Here is a 16,555-nt window from a genome sequence, read left to right on the forward strand (position 1 = left end):
GGTTGTCGGTGTTAGAGGCAGCGTGGCTGTCTGTAGCTGGCTGGGGTCTTGCTGTTAGGACGTAGCCTCCGTATTTCTGTAAGTTCCAAGTGTCTTGAGCAGAGCAGAGCATGGAAGGAGTGAAGACAGCAGAGGCTTCAGCCATTCTTCTGTCCGCTGGGTCTGTGTATTGCTCTGTGTAATGGTACTGGATCTCCCAGCAAGGATTTTGTGGTGGAAGGGCTGTGCAGCAGGGCAGTTGTGAGAAGGCTTTATAAAATAAATACGCCTGCTTGGCAACTAGATGACTTTTGTGTTTTTTCTCTGAGCAGGAAGCCTGTTTCTGGGGTGCTGCTAGAAGCGATTCGCAGTTAGAGGGCGCAGATGTGAATGGAAGGACTGCAGGCCTGATGGAGAAGATGGAGTTACTGAAAGCTTCTGTGAAAGGTACGCCTGTGGGCTTTCCAAGCAAGATAGGCTGGAAGTGTTTTGTGGTTTGGGGATTATACAGGTGATGTAGGTTCTCTTGAGGCGATGTGTGGTAGAGCTGGCTCTCAGCCAGTAGCTGAGCAGGGACGCTGTAGCGCTAGCAAACAGGTAATTATTTGTTCTCTCCCCCTCTGAACTTTGGCAAGAATAAACTCGGCAGAAGACAATGAAAATAATTATGGGACGTGGGCAGTAGTTGTCTGTCTTGATGGTAAATGTGGGAATACCACTACGAGTACCTACCACGGGAGAGTTTTTTGTGTCTTAGGGGAACACAGCAAGGACAAATCCAGATCAAATGTGGCTTGTAACTTAAATTTACCAGAGCAGAATAGCAGGGACTCCTGAACCTCAGTGTTAAATTGTGAATGTTTTGCAGTAGGAGTATTTTAAATGACGATGCCTTTTGCCTGGATGTGAGGGAGTGTGCTTACTCTCAGTTCCTGAGCTAGTCTGGGGAGAAGGTAGTAATTTTATGACCTTACTTGGGACCTCAAAGCCTGAGTGTAAATTAGTCCTGTATGAAATTTCTGACAGACAAAAGCTGGGTGTTTTTCCCTGTGCGTGAGTGGTGGAAGTATACATTTTTTTTCACCTTGCAATATTTATTCTTACCAGAATGGTAAGAAATATTATTTCTTATTGATAAGAAAACATACAGTGCTTTCTTTCTGTACTGAAAAGCTGCAGTTGGCCTAGGCTTGTAGGATAACGGAAGGTACTTTGATGTCAGGCTTTTCTAATACTGACCAAGTAATTGGTGTCTCTGTCACTGGTCAGAAGCTGGGGGGGATTTGGGGACACTGGGAGGGACTGGGAGGGAGTTTGGAGGCACAGGGAGGGACTGGGAGGGGTTCTGGGGGCATTGAGAGGGACTGAGGGGAGTTGGGGGCCCTGGGTTGGGACTGGGAGAGACTGGGAGGGGATTTGGGGGCACTGTGATGGGACTGGGGGGGACTGGGAGGGGGTTTGGGGGCACTAGGAGATGATTGGGATGCGGATTGGGGGCACTGGGAAGGGACTGAGATGTACCGGGAGGGACTGGGAGGGGATTTGGGGGCACTGGGAGGGACTGGGGTGTTGTGGGAGGGGGTTTAGGGGCAGTGGGATACAGTGGGAGGGGACTGGGAGGGGGGTTGGGGGCAGTGGGAGGGACTGGGAGAGACTGGGAGGGGATCTGGGGGCACCGGGATGTACTGGGATGAACTGGGAGGTACTGGGGGACACTGCGAGGGCATCTGGGGGCACTGGGAGAGGAATGGGATGTACTGGGGGACAGTGGGAGGGACTAGGAGGGGGTTGGGGGGCACTGGGATGGACTGGAATGAACTGGGATGGTGTCACCGAAAATCCGGGCATAAAACCTCGTCACAGCACTGTGGTGTTAACAGGCAGCATTCTTTATGGCAGCGCTGGATGCACGGGGGATAATTCCACCCAACGTGCACACCCCATGCCCCTTCCGTGCAGTTTATATAGATCAAAATATACATATTCATCTGATTACATAAGCCCTTCCTTTCACAGTCAAATCAGCCCATTTCCATAGACTCCTCCCAGCTCCGCTTGCGCAGTGCCTCCCACTGGTGGTCGTCGGGGGGTCGCAAGATGAAGGCTCCTCCTCTTCATCACAGTGTCCGCTGGTTGACCCCTGTTTCCGCGCAAGCTCAGCCCTCTCCTGGCTCTTGTCCCTGCGGCCAGGTCGTCTTGACCGGTTCTAGGCAACTCCTGGTTTTAATTAAAACTGACTTCTTTGGGGGGAGATGTGTGACTCTTTGCTTCAGTTCACTTACACAACAGAGAGACACCACAAATGCACCTGCAACCATTAGGTAACGCTATTTTTATTAAAAATCCCCCTCTACTATTATTGTTTAACATTAATGAGTACCTAGGGACTAAACCCTCTGTTCCCAGCCCTAATGTCCAGGTGGGCAGGGCTGTACCAGGGACACAGCAGCATTGTTCATGTTTATGGTCAACTGATTCCATCATAGAATCACAGAATCACAGAACAGTAGGGGTTGGAAGGGATCTCTGTGGGTCACCCAGCCCAACCCTCTTGCCCAAGCAGGGTCACCCAGAGCAGGCTGCACAGGACCCTGTCCAGGTGGGTCTTGAATATCTCCAGAGAAGGAGACTCCACAGCCTCCCTGGGCAGCCTGGGCCAGGGCTCCGTCACCCTCAGAGGGAAGAAGTTCTTCCTCGGGTTCAGCTGGAGCTTCCTCTGCTCCAGTTTGTGCCCGTTGCCCCTTGTCCTGTTGCTGGGCACCACTGGACAGAGTCTGGCCCCGTCCTCCTGACCCCCCCCCCCCCGCAGATACTGATCGACATTTCTAAGGTCCCCTCTCAGCCTGCTCTTCTCCAGGCTGAACAAGCCCAGCTCCCTCAGCCTCTCCTCGTAGGAGAGATGCTCCGGTAGCTCCTCATCCTCGTAGCCCTCCGCTGGACTCTCTTCAGTAGCTCCTCATCTTTCTTGAACTGGGGAGCCCAGCACTGGACCCAGTACTCCAGATGGGGCCTCACTAGGGCAGAGCAGAGGGGAAGGAGAACCTCCCTTCCAACCCAAACTCTAGGATTCTATGGGTAGTGGCATCCCCGGCTGGCCCGAGGGATTTCAGAAGACCTCTGGTTTGTGGTGGGGCAGTGCTAGTTTGCTCTCGCCCAAAGATGCTTCAGAAGCGTGTGCTCACCAGGCGTTTGGAATCAAAGGTTGTGGGTCCGTTAGGGAGAAGGCTGCAGGAAATGTTTGGAGTCAGTGCTAGCAGTTGGCAGCTCTTGGCAAGCATTGAGAACGTCCTTTGGACATGCACAATTAATTTCTTACATGGAGTTTCTTGCTTTGTGGGGCTGCTAGGAGGAAGCAGTAAAACTTTTTTTTCCCATTCCCTTTCCTTTAGTTGCTGAGTAAGGAAGAAAAGATGGGATATGCAGAGAAGGCTCGTAAGTGGAATGAAAAGAAACGCTCGGAGAAGATGGTGCAAGAGGTAAATGCTGAGAAAGGAAGAGCTTCCAGAGTAGCTGAACCAGAGGCGGAGGGAGTGGTGTTGGGTTTGGTCAGCTGTGGTGCCATGGAGGAGGACCTGCTCTCCAGAGCCTCCAGCCTGTGGAGGTTACGGCTGCTGGGGCAGTCCGTACCGTGACGAAGGTTAAGCGGGAAATTGTTCTGGTTTCAATTAAAGGTGAAAATACTCTATCCTGTTTTAAACCAGCACAGCTTGTTCCTTTGGGCTCTTTTCCCAAGTAAAATGTCGTTCTCTGACAACTTAGTTTGATGTTTAACAACATTTTGCAGTGACTGGCTTTGCCATTTTTTTTTTCTTTGTAATATTGTAAATTGGTGTGGCTTCTGGTGCTAGGTTCATGTTGCTCTTGCTTTGTGGGTGTCCTTAATTTAGGTGGTTCTTGGCGGATGGCCTGAAGCCACATCTTAAAGGCAGCTGCTGGGGCATTGTTGAGCGGCTGTGTGGTGGAGCAGGTCAGTGAAATGTTGGAACCTGTGCACAGAAAGAAGAATTGTACCTTGCCGTTGTTTGTAGATTGGTTTGGTTATGGAGAGAACAGTAATGCTCTGGTGGAGGACAAAGTCCCTCAATGTAAAAGTAAGCAGTTAGGTGAAGCTGAATGTGGTTGTAGTCAAAAATAGTGCTAACGGGATCCCTTGTAATATTTAGTGTCTTGAAAAGGTGTGTGTCTCATGTGTCTGTCCCTCCCCCCCCCCTTTTTTTTGTCCCTTATGTCTGTCTCCCTCTCCCAGCAGTTCCCTGGAGCATAGTTTGCTTCAGAGTTTGACTTGTGCGAGGTGTGGGAAAGCTTATTTTATTGCAGTCTTGGTTGGCAGCGTGAAAACTTGTGTGTCACAGCAGAGAGCCTGGTCGAGCGAATGGATAATACCACATTTATTTCTTCATCCCGTATGACTAGATACTGAGTATGAACTATGAATTAGTGGTGAGGACTATGAAACACTTCCAGAGGGAATGCCAGGATGATCATAGTGTGGAGTCACTGGTAAAGCTGGAGCAGTTAATTTAGTCAGTCCAGACTAGTAGGGAGATATTAGGCAATGTTTTCTGATTTTGGGGGCTTGCTTATATGGAAAAGAGCTGTTTCAAATCTGATCATCATTGTGTTATGTAGCAGGCTAGGGGTATGTAATCAGTGGAGCTCCGTTTTCAGGTGTAATGGAGAGCTGCCTGAAATGACAACAAAGTCAGAAGCAGAGGCTTGTGTATTTCCTTCCAGGAGTGGTGGCATTTTAGAAAGCTGTAATCAGGGAAAGCAATAATTGCTTTAGCAAAATAAAGATCATCATCCTTCTTGGCTGTCAGTGGAAATAGGGAAGTGTGTATGTGTGAGGTTATGTGTGATCTCCATTGATTAATCACACAGACAACCACGCTGACTTTGTGTAGTGAAAGGTCTTGGTCATCTTTTGGAGGTGACTGAAGCTTAGGTGAATGGGACCGATTCCTCGGTTTATTTGCAGTAGTTGAAACTGATAATCCACAAACTTTGGCTAAGATGGTCATCTGGAATGAGTGCACCTAGATGTGGGTGTTATTCCCAGTTTGGGTCCTGAATGATTGAGTTCTGTAAGCCTGCCGGGTTTCTCTTCCTGTCCTCTGAAAAGCTTCCTGCTCCTGTGTGAATTTGCAGCGCTGAATGGACGCCGGTGCCTTTCTTACTTGCTCTGTGCCAGAGCAGCCTGATGGCTTCCCTGAGGCTTTGTCAGCTTTTCATCACTTTCCTTCCTAGTCCAAGGCAACTAACGCATGTGCCAAACTTTTCCATAAAGTTTATGGAAAAAAATTGGAAATTCCAACTTGAAAAGCTCCCGAAAACAATTTTTTTTTTGAATTGCATGTTGTGATTTTTAGCTGTAGCTCTTTGTAGTTGCAGTGAGTTGAGCAGGGTGCTAAGATACCCAGCTCTGTTTTTGTTAGAAGAGAAATCCTGCCTTTCGGGTCTGCAAGTCCATGGGCACGTGTATAGAAACTGCAGCCTTGTTCCGCCTGACCGTCACTGTTAGTGGCCATCCTGTGTTCCTCTGAGAGGAGGAGGTGAAGGACTTTGTTGGGTGTTAGTAGACTGTTTTGATTTTTTTTTTTAACTTTCTCTTCTCTTCTCTGCCAGACGTCTAATGTGGCTCAGCCGGTTCCTGCTTGTCTGACCACCAAGATGCCCGGTGTCACTTCTCTTCCAAAGGCCTCTGCTGTGTCCTGGGAGAACGATCAGGGTAGGGTAATCTTACAGCAGTTGATCCTGGTAGACAGAAGCTTGCCCTGTGCAGATATTCTCAAGGGTACCTGTACAAAGGCTGCTTCCATTTTGCTAATGGCCGTCTGTGTCAGCTGTTTCTTTGTGTTAAACCAAGGGTCTGCTGCTGGGAAAAGGTCTTCTGTAGGACAGCGGGAAGTCAGTGCAGATGTGTGTTGTGCTGCCATGCCCCCTTCCCTACCCCCCTCCCCCAAAATCCTTGTCCTCTGTTCTTTAGCTGGAGGGAAATGTAGCCACTAATGGTCTCTTTACAATTATTTCAAGGCTTTGAAGAAAAAGGAAAGTGTTGAACTCCTACGATTTGTGGTTTACAAGGTCTAACCCAAGTTCAGCATAAAATAATGCTTGTACTAATGTGAAAGGGTGAAGAGTTGTTAGATATCAAAGTTCAAAAATTTTGTATGGTAGAGGTGTTAAAGCAAACAGTGACCTGGCCTCCTTGGGAGAATAAAAGAGGGGATATGTGCTTTGTCAGTGCTTTTGTCACATCCTGGCTTGCTTCCTTGGTGAAAACTCTTGGCAAAACGAAACCTGTTTTATCGGTGCCCCCTTCTTCAAACGGATGTTTTGATTGGAATGGAGTAGTGAACACATCTGTAATCATTTCCCCATGAATATGACGTTATTCTGAAAAATGAGAAGTGGCAGTGCTTACAAGAGAAGTCACGCAGCCAGTTGATGTGAGCTGCATCTGCTGTGTGGCTAAGTTTCAGCTGAAGCCTTTTGCGTCACAGGTCTCCTGAAGTCTTTTCCTGTTGCCATGGTCATGGAGGGGCAGGAAAGAGCAGCTCCATAAAAAGCGTGATACATCTTAGTGTCCTCCCTGGCAGAGGTTGTGCTCCTCTGTCACCGTGATGCAAATTTGATGGGGTTGGTGGTGGTGGCTTGAGCTGACACAATTTGTCTTTAAACTGAAGGAGGGGGTAATGATGAGGGATAACTGAGACGCATTTGATGCTGCTGCTCCTTTCTTTCTCGGTCCAAGTGCTGCACGGTTCCCTGTAGCTGTATCCATTTTTTTGGTAAGGAAAGCGGGTCAGAGGTGTCTTTCCTGACTCCGCAGCTTGTAGAGGTTGATACCCAATGTGAGAGAGCACCAGCATTCAAGCTTCGGACAAGTGGTGTTAAATGCCTTAAAATCTGGCCTAGAGCAGTATTTGTCTGCAAAAGCAGTTCTACAGCTCCGTTGCTTAGGAGAACAAGTAGGATTTTTTTGATGAGGGGCGTAACCTAAGGGTAAAGATGAAATAGGTACCTAAAGCTTCAGTGAGAACGTTATGTGACATTCATGAAGAGAAGGATTAAGGTGTACTCTGAAACATTTTTTGTCGTTGGGTACTTTTTGAATTAGTAAATGGTAAATTTATTTCTTCACATTTGCTTTGGGTGTGCTTGCCGACTTCTTTGGGAGCTCATAGAGCAGTGGAGAAGCAATCCTTTTAACGAGCAGACTTGTTGCCTCCTCTTGCTGCAGAAGATTATTTCGCTGCTGTAACTTGTGTAAGTCACTGAATTGAGCTGGTGAGGCTGCTTTGCTGCCTCAGACTGATGTTTTTTCTAACCTTTTTTTCCTAGAGGGTGAAGAGACCTATCATAAAAAGGAATAGTAGGTCCTGTTGTTGATTCCAGGCCTCTTAACATTTGTGTGGGTTTGGGGGTTGATTTATTTTTTTCTTCCCTCTTTTGGCCCTGATCTCTACACACAGTAGCAGCTATGGGAGATGTACCGGGATCACTAATGTGCCTGACTCTTGCAGAAGTGTTAACTCCCTGGTCATCTGTGATACAGAGAAAGAGCTGTGTTTTACTCGGTCATTACCCTACGTCACTCATATGATAAAGCGCGCTGAAGCTTACGCTGGATGAGATGAGGCCAGGATGGCTTGAGGTAACCTCTGTTGGCTCTTCTGAAAATGTGTGTGGGTTTTGTTTCCTTTCAGCCGTGGTTTCAGACATCTTCTACTTCCTGGACATTTACAGCCATGGCAAGCTGCCATCCAGCTGTGAACAGCGCTTCCTTCCTTGTGAGATCGGGTGTGTGAAGTACTCCCTAAAGGACGGCGTAATAGCCGATTTGCATCATTTCATCGATGCAGGTGAGTTCCAAGGAAGGGAGAGGAGAAGTAGTTCATCCTGCTTTGGGGTGAGAGGGAGGCGTTCTGCTGTCACTTACTGCTGCCCGGATGAGATGAAGATAGGTTTATTTCTTTGACTGTAAGTGGTTGGCCTTCTTCAAATATTGGAGCAGTGCTGGTTGTTTCTGGAGAGATGGACTGAAGCGTGGGAACTGCATGACGCTTGAAAGAGGGTAGAACAACTGCAGAAGGACCTTCAGATGTTTGTGCTTTGTAGTTCATGCCAATGAATGTTTGTCTTGGTTGGACCTAAACACACACACACACACGCACACACACACACACACACGCTGTATCACAGACTTTTTGTTTTTTAAAATGCGTATGACTGAAAAGAACTTTTTCGAAAATAGTTGTGGCAGTTGTACTTGCCCCAGTGGAAGATGAAGCTGTTCCTTTCTGTACGTGAGACTGGTGCATGGCTGAGAGTTAAGGATCTGTCATTGTGGATGGTGGGTAACGATTGTTCTTTTTCTCCCGTCTCCCCTGCTCTTCTGCAGAAGCACCACCACTTGGTTTTCGGTACCGCTGCCAGACTGCTAGTGAGTATCAGTGGAGAAGAGGAGGGGTGTGCAGAGGTGTGTGGTTTTAGACTCAGCTTATCTGATTTGTGTCAGAACGTTCTGGAAGTCTGCAGTTTCTACTTCTGGGAACTGGTGGAGTTTTGAAGAAAAAGGAGTGACAGAGCAGCTTGGTGCAGTCGCCTTTTGCATGTTTCTTGTACCCACAAATGGCAGAGCACTTGACCCAAAGTGGTTTTGTCAGTGGGAGAATTATTTGTGTTCCATCTTCCTATTTTAATTCCATAATAACTGCAGTAGGTTTTTCTTAAATGGGACAACTTTGTTTGGCTTTAAATGCTTTCAAGCCCACCTGAGCCGAGTGTCGTTCCCTTGATAGTCCTGGAGTGTATCTTCAGCATGAACTGCTAACTCATGATAGGGTAGCTCAAAGTTACTAGTTTGTGTTTCAAAGTTGTGCTTGGCAGCTTCACATCTGTCACCAAAGTTAAAGTATTTCTGCTGTTGTTGTGCCTGGCTTGGCCTGCCGTGCTCCCTTTGTGACTCTTTAGTAGTGTTTGCAGATTCCAGTTGGTTTCTATTAGGACACTTCCTCCCCTGGTGTAGAGAGGGAACAAACTTGGCCAATGTTTCCTAGGTCAAATACTCAGATAATTGCCTTTTAAAAGTGGTGTGTGTGTGCTCGCAGCCCAGCCCTGCCAGTCTGCTGCTGGCAAAAGCAGGGTTTTGATGGCTTAAGCACAGACACAGTGCCTGTAGAGAAGAAGAGGGGGGGGTGTGTGTACGTATATGGATATAAAAAGATAGAAAGGAGGGGGGAACTGTATCATTTAAGGAAACAGGACTTCTTATAACTTGGTGTTTTGGTTTTTTTCTGACACCCCCCCATTAGGTGATGCCACTCATAAGATCCCTCTGTCTGGATTTGGTCTTTCCCGTACTTCTTACGCCGTTGTCTTGCGGGAGCTTCTGGAGTTTGTCCAGCCAGCCAGGGGTGTTTCGCCTCACATCTACTGCAGGGTATGGTCCAGGTCAAAGTAAGATGCTCTCAATCAAAACCTTTCGTTTCACTTCTGTTGGATGCCAAAGGAGATGCTTCACTCTCAAACCTAATTGGTGTGCAAAGGAGTGGGCAAAGGCGCTGTTTGCTAAGGTATCCCAGTTCCGTGCAGGAAGAAATGGCCCCTAGAAGCTGGCCTTTTTGTAAAGCAGAGACCTAATTTTCTGCCGCCTTAGTTTCAGCCTGCGCTTCTGGCTGTAGTCTGCTGGTGAACATTTCACTTGGTCTCTGACTTTGTTTTAACTTAGGTTCAGAGCTTTGAAGATTGACTGAAATTGATTGTGCTGAACAATAGTTGCACAGTTCTGCTTTTCTAAGGGATGTTTTTCTGGCACTTTCCCCGTGAGAACACTGTACATCTTAATTTGTGCTCAAGTTTCATTTGCCAATGAGCAAAACAAACTGCTGGGCTTCAGAGGCGTTTAAGCTTCGTGACAGCTATATTAGGTTTTGATTCCATTGGAGCCTAATGTTAGTTCTTCAAAAGGCAGGGAGGGTGAAGATGTTGGTCTCCATCCATCAATATAGGGCTCTGAAAAAATACAGGTGAAAGCGATCCAGAGCTCAATGGAGACGCCAGTAGCATGGGTTAGCCTTTAAAGTGCCCCCAAACACGAGTCCAGTATTTCGCCTGGAGTTTGGTTGGAGAGGCTCCGTGGCATTTGGTTCCTCTTGAAGATAATTGTCAGGAAGAGCGTCCATTGAATCCCACAAACGTTGGCCTTTGTTTTGGAGGTGACTTTTTGAGTCAGAAGTCTGGCAGATGTCAGAGTTATATACTGTACTTCTTCAAAGTGACTGAAATTTTCTTTCCTCTAGTCTGGTGACAGATTCCGAATTAAGTGGTGTCTCAATCGAATGGCTAGCGTAACAGGTGAGAAAAGGATCATTTTTGGCCTTTTCTTTTTTCCCCGAGAGAGGGGTTATGTAGTCATGGACAGCTGTATTTGTCTGAAAAGCTTTGGGTCTGAAAGGTTTCCTAAAAGCTGGTCCTGATAGCTGGAACTACTTTGCATGCTTCTCCCTCTTGTTTTGCTCCCCATCGGTGAGAGCAAAAGAGCGTGATCAGACAGAGAAGGACTGGTTGAGGGTGTGAAGGTTGGGGGCAGCCTTGGCTGCCGTGGTCATGAGGTGGTGTGAGTTCAGGATCGTGTGTGGAAGGAGCAGGGCAGTAGGTAGGATCACAGCCTTGGACTTGAGGAGAGCTGACTTTGGCCTGTTGAAGGACCTTGGAGGAAACACCTGGGTTAGGGCTGTGGAAGGCAGGGGGAGGTCCGAGAGAGCTGGTGGCTATTGAAGCATCACTTGCTCCCTGCTCAAGATGGGTGCATCCCCATAGGTAAGAAATGAAGCAAAGGAGGCAGGAGACGTGCGTGGATGAGCAAGGAGCTTCTAGCAAAATTTGGATGGAAAAGAAATGTCTATGGAATGTGGAAGGAGGGAGAGAGCACTTGGGAGGAATAGAGGAAGGTTGTCAGAGCATGCAGGGGGGCGAGAAGGGGGGGTAAGACCCATCAGTATCGCAAACAGATGACTAGGGACAACGTGGGCCTGCTGCTGTATGAGGTGGGTGCTCTGGTGACGGAGGGCATGGAGAAGGCAGAGTTACTGCATGCCTTCGTTGCTTCAGTCTTTACTGCTAAGGCTGGCCCTTAGGAATCCCAGGCCCTGGAGGTAAGACAGAAGGCCTGGAGAAAGGCAGAGCTTGCCTGTGTCGAGGAGGATTGGGTTAGAGATGGTTGAAGCAAACTGGACAGCCACAAATCCATGAGCCCCGATGGAATGCACCCACGAGTGCTGAGGGAGCTGGCGGATGTCATTGCTGAGCCCCTCTCCATGGTCTTTGAAAGGTCCTGGAGGACAGGAGAGGTGCCCGAGGACTGGAGGAAGGCCAGTGTCACTCCAGTCTTCCAAAAGGATGAGAAGGAGGGCCCGGGGAACTACAGGCCAGTCAGTCTGGCCTCCATCCCTGGAAGAGTGGTGGAGCAGCTCATTCTGGCTGTCATCATCAAGCAAGTGGAGGAAAAGAAGGTTATCAGGAGTAGTCAGCATGGATTGACCAAGGGGAAATCATGCTTGAGCAAGATCATATCTTTCCATGGTGGCATGGTTGGCTGGGTAGATGAGGAGAGAGCTGTGGTGCTGCCTAGCTCGACTTCAGCAAGGCTTTGGACACTGTCTCCCATCACATCCTGGTAGGGAAGCTCAGGAAGGGTGGGCTGGAGGAGCAGACAGAGAGGTGGATTGAGAACTGGCTGAATGGCAGAGCTCAGAGGGTGACATCAGCGGCGCTGAGTCTGGTTGGAGGCCGGTAACCAGTGGTGTTCCCCAGGGGTCAGTACTTGGCCCAGTCTTACTCAACTTCTTTAAAGGACTGAAATGGTGGGAGTATGGGACCTGCTTTGCTAGGAAGCCAGGTTTTCTTGAAACCGCTGTTGGAAGAACTTGGGAAGGTTTACAAGAGCGTTGACGCTCCGGTGCGAGGCTGGGCAGTGAACAGGGAGTGAGTGAGAACTGAGCTCAGCAGAATAGTGACTGACTTGTTCTCCTGACGTGGATTTTCTCTGAGCTCTAGGCACTGAGAGCCATCTGGAGCTTCTTGCTGCAGAAGACCTGGTAATAGAACTCTGCCGGAAGAAATACCAGAAGGAGCCATCCAGGAGTTGGGTGTGTGGAGAACTGGATGTCTTCCATTGGGATTTCTCCTGTAATACGAGGTATATTGGGTTCTTCTTTGTGGAAATCTGTATTAATCTGATGTTCTTGGTGCTTTACATACAGCTTGTATGCTGCTAGCTAGAATGTTCTGCAAGCCTTGTGATAAGAAATGCTTCTGGTCACATCATGAGCACAGCTGGAAATGAAAAATACTTCCCCAAAAGAAGTATACAGACACTCAGCTTTTTAACGCTGAGGCCCGATTTAAAGGGTGGGGTGAAAAATTGGAAAACAATACATTGTGGTATTTAACTGGAAATCCTAGAAGTCAGAAGATTCAGACTCTCTCCGTGTAATTTGAATCAGACCTGGCTGTTTCAGTCCACCAGATGCCCCATATTGCTGCTGTGAGGAGGGAGAAGGTCTGTTTCCCAGGGGTACAAATCCAGTTCTCGAGCGTAAGAGATCTTAAATTTGAATAGATCTTTAAAAAAAAAAATTATTCTTGCAAGTCTGCTTACAGGATGGATTTTGAGATCTGTTAGGAGAATCAATGTCACTTCATCTTTTTACGGTCAGGTGGTTTTCCATTTCTACGAGTATCGGCACACTAGAGGGAGACCTTAACAAGAATGGAAAAATGCATTTTAAAACACTGGCATGGAGAGGAAAGCGGGGGTGCTTGTACTAAGAGGACCTATTTCACATGAGTGGGAAACTTCAGAGTGTTCCCTTTCAGTTCCCTTTCCAAACCTCAGGATTCTCTTGTCTCCCTGCCCCCACCTCTGCGTGAAGCAGGTTGCCTGTGAAGCGTGCCTTTGAACTCTGCACAAAGCACTGGGAGCTGAGTTACTGAACGCTGGTCCTCTGCGAAATTTCAGAGGTGCTGTACGGTCGCTGAGACGGAAAGGTCGCATCTTGAATGCTTGTTCCTGCTCCCTGTGAGCAGAGCAACTGTTCATGTCGATTAACGCTGTCGATGCTTCTGAAATGAGCCTGAACTCCATTCCGTGTAGGTGCAAGTGGCATGAAGAGAACGAGATACTCTGCTGCGCTTTGGCGTCCTGTAAGAAAATTGCGTGAGTATTGCTAAGGAGTTCGCTCCCGCGTGCGGACTTTCTGTTGTGTTGCAGAGGCAGCGTTTCGGCGCTGGCTGCTCTGACGGCCTGCAGCGCTGTAGTTCTAGGCCTGGAGTTTCATTGATTCCCTCCGCCCCCAAGGTTTCGCTGTGTTTGTAGCTTGCATTGTTTGTATGGCGCAGCGGGATGCTCTCAGTCTCAGCACTTGGATGTAATGTCATTGCTGTGGTGGTAATGTCCATCAGTCTGTGGTGATCCTCTGGCTACCTCCACTTCCTAGTGGAGAGCTGAGAGAAGTGTTAATGACATTAACATTCTCTGGTTTTCTTCCGAGGTTTAGTGTACCTCTGTTTGGTGAGACATTTTTGGTATATTCTAGTATATCTCTGCTTTGGGAGCTTTTATACTGCATTACGTGTAATGTAGATAGATAGGGTTCTGTGAGCTTTCTGGTGTGGGGAAAGGGAAAGGAAATGGCTGGGAAAGAAGGAAATGCCATTGAAGGTCTCAGTCAGTAGCAGTAGTGCTCTGAGAGAGATAATAACGAATAGTATTTCGTTCAAAAAACTCTTGTGATGCACTGCTATGCCTTGCAAAGAAAAGCGTTGCTTTTCCCACTTCTAAGCGGCTGCATTTGATTGTGTGGGGAAGCATTTTTTTAAATTTCAGGTGTTGTTGCAGAATAGGCTGGCGGTCTTGGAAGGGTGCAGGGGAACTGTGTAGCTGCTGCGACAAGGTCCTTCTGTCCTCGGTCATTTGCTCTGTGCGTCTCCGCCTGTGCTTGCTTCTGTTTGCCAGCTGAAGAGCTAAAACCGATGTGCCTCCGTACATGAGCATGACATCTTAGCCAACCTTTTCTCTTTGTTTTGGTCAAGTTACTGCATCAGTAAATATTTAGCCAGTGCATATGGAGTCTCGCTGACGGCAGCTCACCTACCTCTTGAAGACTCTGATCACGGTGAAAGCAGAAATAGCAGGATGGTGCTGCTGGATTGTGGACGTTTCCAGGTCAGATTCTTTCAACCGATCGCCTGTTTTCTTTCCAGTTAACTCAAACGTTCAGACTTGCCAGGTGCAGGTTAGCTGTTTTCTCTTTGGATGCTGTCTTTTGAGACATATATTGGGCAGACGGATGAAAGAAAAAAGAAATAAACCACTAGCTGGGTCATTTCTTGTGATTTTTGACCGTAATTACTAGGTTTCCTGGATGGTGGTGTACACTGCCTTTTAGAAGATGCATACATTATTTTGAACGTCTGTTTCTTCCTACAGAAGATGAAGGCTGAGGGTGCGAGATGTGATGGACATTTCGCTTCTCCAGGTCGGGATCAAGAGTTCGTCCCTTCTGAGTGTGAGTTTGAAACTTTCACATTTGTAAGGGGAAAGAGGTATTGAAACTTCATCCAGCTGCTGCTTTTTCAGATTTCTGGGCTTAGATGTTGCCTGTCAGTGGCATAAAGCTTCAGCAGCTCTGCATGAGCTGTGCTTATTCCTGCAGGTGGATTTGACTGACTAGATGACGATGTAAGCATCAAGAGCTGCCCTTTTCTGACTGGACACAATCTTATGGTCAGAAAGGTCTCTCAAAATTGAGTTTTTCTCATAAATGTTGCTCTCTGATTTGATACCCCTTTATTTTTCTGCGACGTGAGGTCCGTTCTCATATGCTTAGGTGCTTTGAGGCAGGGCCAGCTTTAAAATACTCTCCTTGCTCTGAAGTCATGATATGTGTAGACTCAGCTGGTGCTTGTTGCACGTATTCTGTGATAACTCAGTTTATAAAGGCTGCTCGTTGTCAGTCATCTTTCTGGAGATGGAATTTTTTTGGTAGAAGGCGCGTGAGCTCAGTTCATCTGGGCAGTTCACGGCTGATCTTCAGAGGAACGGAATCAAGTCTGCAAGAGAAATCACTGTGAGAATTCCGAGCTTGCAGCTGCTTTTCTTGCATGTAAAATACATGTTGGATTAAATTCTGAAACTGTTCCCATTATCAATCGTGAGATCTTCTGGGCTGGGTGTTTATAGAGAACACAACCCCTGTCTTTTTGTATTTTGTTTTTGTGACTTTTTGTATTGGAGCTATTGAGTCGTTTCAGCTCCGCAATGTATGAAGAACAATTCCATTAGTTTATGCGAGCTTTAAAGGCTGATTTGATTGCAAACCGTATTGAATTTCACAGGGGATTCTCCAGGTGGTGTGAAGACTTCCCTTTGTGGAACAAGTGCCATGCGAGGAAGAGGAGTTCCCCGATGGCTGAACAGTGCAGCTGATCTACCCAAGTCTTTCAGTCATTGAAAATCTTTCATCTTCCATCCAGAACAGAACAGAGTTTACCTCTGATTTTTGTGGTTTCCTGAGGATAACCAGCAGTTTCTCCCGGCTGCAGTTTTTCATGTTACGTGCAACCCTTCCCAGTTCCAGTTCTTGTTAGAATGATAAAACTATTGAGTGGCTTTAAAGAAGATGAAAACCTTGTTTCTTGAAAAAAAACTTGTTGAAACTCCAAATGAGGTTGTTCGGGGCGTTGTGGGAGGGGGGTGGTAGGGAGTTTGGGGGAACTGGTAATGGACTGGGAGGAAGTGGGAGGGGATTTGGGGGTACTGGGAGGGACTGGGGGGTTGTGGGAGGGGGTTTGGGGGTACTGGGAGAGACAGGGGTGTTGTGGGAGGGGGTTTGGGGGCACTGGGAGGGGACTGGGAGGCACTTGGAGGGGGTTGGGGCCATTGGGAGGGACTGGGGGGGTTGGGGGTACTGCGAGGTGACTGGGATGGGGATTGAGGGAACTGGGAGTGTCACCGAAAATCCGGGAATAAAACCTCGTCACAGCACTGTGGTGTTAACAGGCAGCATTCTTTATGGCAGCGCTGGATGCACGGGGGATAATTCCACCCAACGTGCACACCCCATACCTTTTCCAGATAGTTTATACAGATCAAAAATATACGTATTCATTAGGTTACATAACTTATCCCTTTCATATTAAAATCAGTTCCAAGAAGTCATTTCCATAGACTCCTCCCAGCCGCGCTTGCGCAGTGCCTCCTAGTGGTGGTCGTCGGGGGTCCCAAGATGAAGGCTCCTCCTCTTCATCACAGTGTTCGCTGATTGACTTTTGTTTCTGCGCAAACTCAGCTCTCTCCTGGCTCCCATCCACACCGCGGGGTCGTCTTGACCGGTTCCAGGCGACTCCCAGCCCCTACCAAAAACTGACCCCTTTGGATGGAGATGCCAGACTCTCTGCTTCAGTTCATTCACACAGTGGACAGGTACCACAAATGCACCTGCAGCTATCAGGTAACGCTGTTTCTATTAAAAATCCCCCTCCCCACTATTGTTTAACACTAATGGTTACC

The 16,555-nt window shown here is 47.8% G+C and overlaps 1 protein-coding gene across 1 annotated transcript; it reads left to right on the forward strand.

Annotated features, from left to right (window-relative positions):
* The first annotated feature begins 1,659 nt into the window (after positions 1 to 1,659).
* Positions 1,660 to 15,497, forward strand: LOC142365220 (protein maelstrom homolog). Its single transcript, XM_075445855.1, has 13 exons — positions 1,660 to 1,681; positions 2,018 to 2,169; positions 3,369 to 3,455; positions 5,605 to 5,707; positions 7,689 to 7,844; positions 8,384 to 8,425; positions 9,297 to 9,424; positions 10,284 to 10,338; positions 12,040 to 12,181; positions 13,139 to 13,201; positions 14,077 to 14,209; positions 14,474 to 14,552; positions 15,382 to 15,497. Exons 1-13 carry the CDS (start codon positions 1,660 to 1,662, stop codon positions 15,495 to 15,497), a joined length of 1,278 nt encoding a protein of 425 aa, XP_075301970.1.
* The last annotated feature ends 1,058 nt before the right edge of the window (positions 15,498 to 16,555 follow it).

This window comes from Opisthocomus hoazin, chromosome 33 (genome assembly GCF_030867145.1).
Source record: "Opisthocomus hoazin isolate bOpiHoa1 chromosome 33, bOpiHoa1.hap1, whole genome shotgun sequence".
Lineage (NCBI taxonomy): Eukaryota > Metazoa > Chordata > Aves > Opisthocomiformes > Opisthocomidae > Opisthocomus > Opisthocomus hoazin.